This window comes from Protopterus annectens, chromosome 10.part0 (assembly GCF_019279795.1).
Source record: "Protopterus annectens isolate FY-2018-M chromosome 10.part0, PAN1.0, whole genome shotgun sequence".
In the NCBI taxonomy this organism is placed as follows: domain Eukaryota; kingdom Metazoa; phylum Chordata; order Ceratodontiformes; family Protopteridae; genus Protopterus; species Protopterus annectens.
The window spans coordinates 1,465,039,374-1,465,045,373 of NC_056744.1; the positions used below are offsets into that span (position 1 = coordinate 1,465,039,374).

The 6,000-nt window shown below is 37.1% G+C and overlaps 1 protein-coding gene across 1 annotated transcript in view; it reads left to right on the forward strand.

Moving 5' to 3' along the window:
• LOC122814305 (nuclear factor 7, brain-like) overlaps positions 1–5,511 on the forward strand; it is a 530,904-nt gene extending 525,393 nt beyond the window's left edge. Inside the window, exon 7 of the mRNA XM_044086892.1 lies at positions 3,801–5,511. Coding sequence (XP_043942827.1) covers positions 3,801–4,336 — 536 coding nt within the window. The 3' untranslated portion in view covers positions 4,337–5,511. The remainder of the gene's footprint in view (positions 1–3,800) is intronic.
• Positions 5,512–6,000: the final 489 nt, after the last annotated feature.

Below are 6,000 nucleotides of genomic sequence, written 5' to 3' on the forward strand. Positions count from 1 at the left end.
AAGGGACCCTACAAAGTGGTAAGAAAGGTCAGTGATATGAACTACATGGTAGAACTACTAGGCAGAAGGCAGGGGCACAAATTGTACCATCTTAACGTGATGAAACCTTACCATAATAAGGAGGCCCTGGTTCTAAGTATTTGCAGTACAAGCCAGGAGGAGTCTGAGGGGGGATCTTTGGTTACAGGGAGCCAGCCAGCCAAATCCCAAATTACTATGGTAGAGCCTAAGGTTGGAGACATGTGATCTGACAGTGCAGCACTGCAGTGGGTTAGCAATGTCAATGCAGATAGGCTCTCAAGACAGGAAATGGGGTGTGGTATTCCCAGATAGTCAACCCTCTCAAGCAGCATTTCTCAAGGGTCACTTGAAAAACTAGCTTGAGTTTTCGAGGGGGGGGGGGGTGTAACAGAAGGGAAATACTTACCAGCCTGGCTATCTGGAATATTGTAAATAAGTTTGTGTCATTTGTGAATATTGACATGGTTTATACAGAACTGTATGTTATGTACTGAGCTAAAACGTAACCACAGCATGCCCTGCTGGCTTAGAATAGCAATGTATATATAGTATTGTAATTTTGTAAATATATATGTTTTAACAGTAGAAACTGGAACATAGAGGGTTAAATTGCAAAGCTTCAAGAAAATAAGTTGAAATTAACTTTTATAGCACAATCATAAAACAATTTATCTCTTAATTTCAGTTCAGTAGCAGACACAATGTCTAGAGCTAGAAGTTTTTTTGTATTGTCTTGAAAGAGAAGTAATTACTAGGTTTGAGATGCAGAAGTGTTTTATCATTTTATGAGCTCCAGGATCTGCAAACTTCTGAGAGATATGTATATTTTACAGGAGGATACTAAAATTCTGTTAGTCTCTGACTAAGGTGGGGTTTAGCTTGGGAACTGAAAGTCAGGTGACAAAAAGTGATGTCATCCAAGCTAGCCCATCAGTAATATTGGATATTAATTAAAGAACTCTCTCCGAGAGAGACTGTGCCATTTGTATTTTGTCTTTGACGTAGCAAGAACATTCACTCATAACCACCTTCTGTACTTCCCTTGCTCGTTTAGATTCAGATAGGAATATAGTAAAGTATAGCTTAGATGTTTTCTGTATTTATTTGAGACTGTCCTGCAATGTTGTTTTAAATATTTCCTGTGACTTTGAACTCTGATGTGACTGATTACTTACTGAGTGTTGTCTTGTTCTTTGATTATTTATTATTAAATTTATTTAAACCTATATTTGTGGCTAATATTTGTGAGACATATTTAAGCTCTGAGAGTACTTGCATATGTATTTGATGACATTGTACAGGCCACTCCTAAATAGCCTTGCTTTTGGTCAGATGACCATTTGGATTAATAATAACATTACACAGTAGGATTGGACACCTTTTGTTAAGGGCCTTAAGTAGCTGATAGGTAGCGGCTAGTGGTAGCTGGAACTACCTTATAGTCTGGGCAGAAGGGGGCATAGCTAGTAAACCTGTGCCAGCCTTTCCTAGGTGTGTGTGTGTGTGTGTGTGTGTGTGTGTGTGTGTGTGTGTGTGTGTGTGTGTTTGTATATAAATCAAATCTCAAAGTATATGTGGGAATCAGCAACTTGGGCAGGGACACTAAGCGCTGGTTGGACAGAGAGGTGCTTGAGGTCTTAGCTTGTCCACTCAGCTGAGATCTCAACTCTATAGCTGTGCCAGTGGGGGGTCTTATTGGGGATATGGAGAAAGAGGGAGAAACCAGCCCCAGACTGACTGTGATCTCTGTGTGCTCTTAAGGAAAATTGCACTTCACTGTGTGTGTACTTGTCATCCTGCCAAGTGTACGTCCCCCACTGGTGCTAGTGGTGAGGATTGAGGCTTCTTGATTACTGGGCCAGTGCAGGGGCATCACAGATGCAATGAACTTTCCAGGTCTTAATGATAGTTGTTCAGTTCATTCCATTTTATGATTAAAGTAGTATGATGCTCAATTAGTTAATTATTTAATGGAAGTGAGTGTTTCAGTGGAGGTTTTCAACCACATGGTTGCATAACTTATTGTTATTTAAACACAAGGTTCTTTGTATTTAGGTGTTCTGAAGAATTTTTATGAATATCTGGAATGAAAGCACTCAACACTTTTTAATGGTCTTTTATTGTGCTTTTTATGGAATAAAGTGTTTTTATTAGAAAATTGTTGGCTGCTGTTTCTTCCTCCACTACATTTTATCCAGATATGACAATCAGTTGCAAGATAAAAAATAATGTTATATAAGTTAAGCATTACTAGGGCCTTAGACCTGGTATTTTGGACAACATTACTTGTGATTATAGTCTGTTATTAGTTTGGTATTCATAGGTTAGAAGAAACTATGGACAGTATTACAGGGAGGCTGTGGTGCAATAGAGATGAGAGACTATATTGAGAGATGTACGAGGTGAGTTATGTGATAGTAAAAGTACTAAGGGGGGAGTGAATAAGGAGGAGGATGCTCTGGGCTGGTGGGATATATTGTTTGCTGACCAGGGAAGGAACAGTGTCAGATCCAGAATTCTTCCAGGTGGAATTTTAGAATAGACTTGCAAGTTTTGAAGTTTTAGGTCTTTTGGTATTTTGTCTTTGCTCCAGAATGAAACTTTCTGTTAACATGAATAAAATAATAAAACATGCACTCCTTGTTTGCATTTATTAGAAATAAAAACTCATAAATGTTTCTTGCAAATCATGCAGTAATTTTAATATGTTCAGGATGAGATAAAAAAATTTAGTCATTAAATGCCATGGCTGTCTACTAATACAGAGAGACTGATTCTGTATGCATGTATACACCAGAGCATAGCAATAACTAGTTAGATTGGTGCCCTGAGCAATCCAAAGATTGGAGAAAAAGCTAACTCCAACCAATACTATAGAAAACTCATTAAGTTACTCATTCATTCATTCATTTAAACAGCCACTACTCTGTGATATACCAAATTGCTAGTAGAGACTAAATTGATTGACGTTAATACCAAATTGCTAATAGAGACTAAATTGATTGACATTAATACCAAATTGTCAGTACTAAATGAATACTGGCAAGCTATATATCCACACAATCCACATTGATGATCGTGCCATGCCCACAGCTTCTGCCTAATGCAGACACTCTTTTTCTGCACTCTAGCTATGGGTCAGCATTTGAAGTACTATTGTACCAATAATAAAACTCTGCAGGACATTGCTGCAGAGTAGGACCGCTGACTAACAAACAATGAAATTACGATGCAAAATGCTTGCAAAACTTAAACGTTCATCATTCTTTTGCTCACATATGAATTATACCTACTGAAGGGGCTCCTAAAATAAAGGGCAGGAATTTGTAGTAGAGCTCCAGAGTATCATATACTGGCTTGTATTCATCTATGAGTCAATATAAATTACTTGATCAGCACTGGCTCATTCAATACTAACTGAACTTTCTCTCTATTTTTATTTCTATAACATGGCCTTGTATAACACTAGAGGTCAGAAAATTATAAGTAGAATCATATGTAGAACCATGATGTATTATAGGCTGTGTGATGAGAAACCTTTTGTATCAAGCATGTTGATTAAAATGTAATCAAATCTGCTCAACCTCTAACAACTTCTGAATGGTATATTGTAAGGATATTTTAAGGCAACAGTGCTGGTGGCTAACTATAACATAAACCACCATTTTAGTTGACATATTATTTATTGCAGACAGAAAATACTGTATGGTGTTGACATCATTCTTATTGCCTTACTAATGAGTATGTGTCTCAAACTAAACTTTTTTTTATATGTCTAGAGCCTGTGTTCATGGAACCCTTTATGGCAAATTCAGCATTCTCTCTGCCTGAAGAATGGAAGAGCCTGAAATATAATGACATAAGACAGCATCTCCCAAAAGATATTCGAATATATAAGGGTCAAATTTTTGTACTGGGATCCAAGGGATTCACATCAGGGAAACATTGCTGGGAAGTGGATGTGAGCAGTCTTGATGACTGGTATGTGGGTATAATTGATGCGCCATATAACAAGAGGGGGAAATTTTTTGTGGACAATAGGATTGGATATGGAAGTTCAATGTTCAGGGTGATGTATAACCATAATATTCTTCTGATGCACAAAGATGCAAGAGAAATTGGTGTAAATAAAGTAATCAAAAAAATTCTGACATACCTGGACTATGATGGAGGACAGCTGTCATTCTACAACTCTGTTGACATGTCATGCATTTATACGTTGACCGATGTTTTTACTAAAAAGGTTTACCCAGTTTTTAGTCCTGGTCCTAAATATCAGGTAAAATATCCAAGACGTCGGAAACATTTATGGTGAAAATGAAACCTAACCTGTGGCCCATAATGACTTCATTCAGGGAAATTATGTAACACTGAGATTTTTTGCAGGCAACAAGTGTTTAAATGTGCAAATGGAAATTTTAAGTATTAATTCAACTTCACACTCAAGACTAAGACAATACAAGTGAGGCTTATGTAATACTTACAATCATAGAAGGTATATGGCTTCTCTTGTACTATTGTTTTTGTTGCATAGTTATCGAATAAGGAATCTCTTTTTTCATTTGTTTGTTTGTTTTGACTAGATAAATGCATAAAGCACAAGTACCTCATCACTTCCTGATTAAGTCACTTGCTCAGAGTCACACAGAAAGCAAATGGACACAGAGGGAATCATACCTAAGACTGCAGGATTGTTTCAGTAATAACCAGATGAAGTTCCAGACCAAATTTAAAAAAAAAGCTCATTTCATCACATTTAGTGGTCGTGTCACTTCTTACCACTTGCTATGAGTGTTGTATGGATCATGGTAGTGCAAAATCTAGTTAAAAGGCCAATGTGACATTTGTCCCTCATACTGGATGAAGCTCATAATCTGTTTATAACCTTAATCCTCTGCATGAAACTGCATTAAGGCTGTGTTTTAATGCCTTAGTACACTTTTAGTTGCAAATATTTTATTGGCAGAATAATAATATTAGAACATGCATGGTTTGTAAAACAGAACTAAAAAATAATTTAGTAAAGTAATTTGCTCCTTAAATGTGTGCTCACTTAATGAACGAGAGGGATGCTTTCATTAGGACAGAATTTTAAATTAGTATTTGGAACTAAAAAGTGATCTATTGGCATTATAGTGACAGCTCACAGTTTTGTAATGGTAAAAGAAAGCTGATATTTATTCATGGTCTGAAAAGATAGATCAGATGTTGTCAATCTTCATTTATCCTAGACATATGGGATTTGGTTCCAATTCTCGGAACTGGCTCGGCCGTTACAACATCTTGCACAAACTAAAAACTCCTGAGCCAAGTTCCTACACAGAATGCCAGTCTCTAAATTACCTCAGATCTCATTTGCCACTCTTCTTGTAAAGATGTTTCAGCCAAACTCTCCTTGAGCTAAATAAAAATTTATTGTTTATTCAACTGCTATTACAGTTTTTCTAAAGTTTCTTTTTCTCCTACCCAGTTAGTGTTATGTGTATCCTTTTCTAGTAGTCTCTCTTAATCTTTATTGTTTCTTTCAGTGTGTGTACTATCCCCTTCTTCCTTCTTACCTTGTGGAATCTGTCCTACCATTCTTCGTAGTGCTATCCCTTTCTTCTGCCTCTGGTAGAGTTTGGCTTACCATCGTTGGTAGCCCATCACTCTTTTCTCTCTTCTTCTGTGTGTGTGTGTGTGTGTGTGTGTGTGTGTGTGTGTGTGTGTGTGTGTCTTTTAGTGTGAGTGTTTCTGCCATTGATCTTTTCCAATCAACGTGGCAGATAAGGGCAAGGGAATGACTGATTTTAAACAATGTTCTTATTGTGGCAGGAAAATGCCAAACTCAGAAGGTCATGCTTCTTGTGTTTATTGCTTGGGCCCAGTACACTTACAACAGTGTGATATTTGTCAAGCTTTTAGTCACTGGGCTCTCATTGAGAGGAAGAATAAACTTATTGTAAAAGGTTTAATAAAAACTCCCTTTGAAGAGGCCTG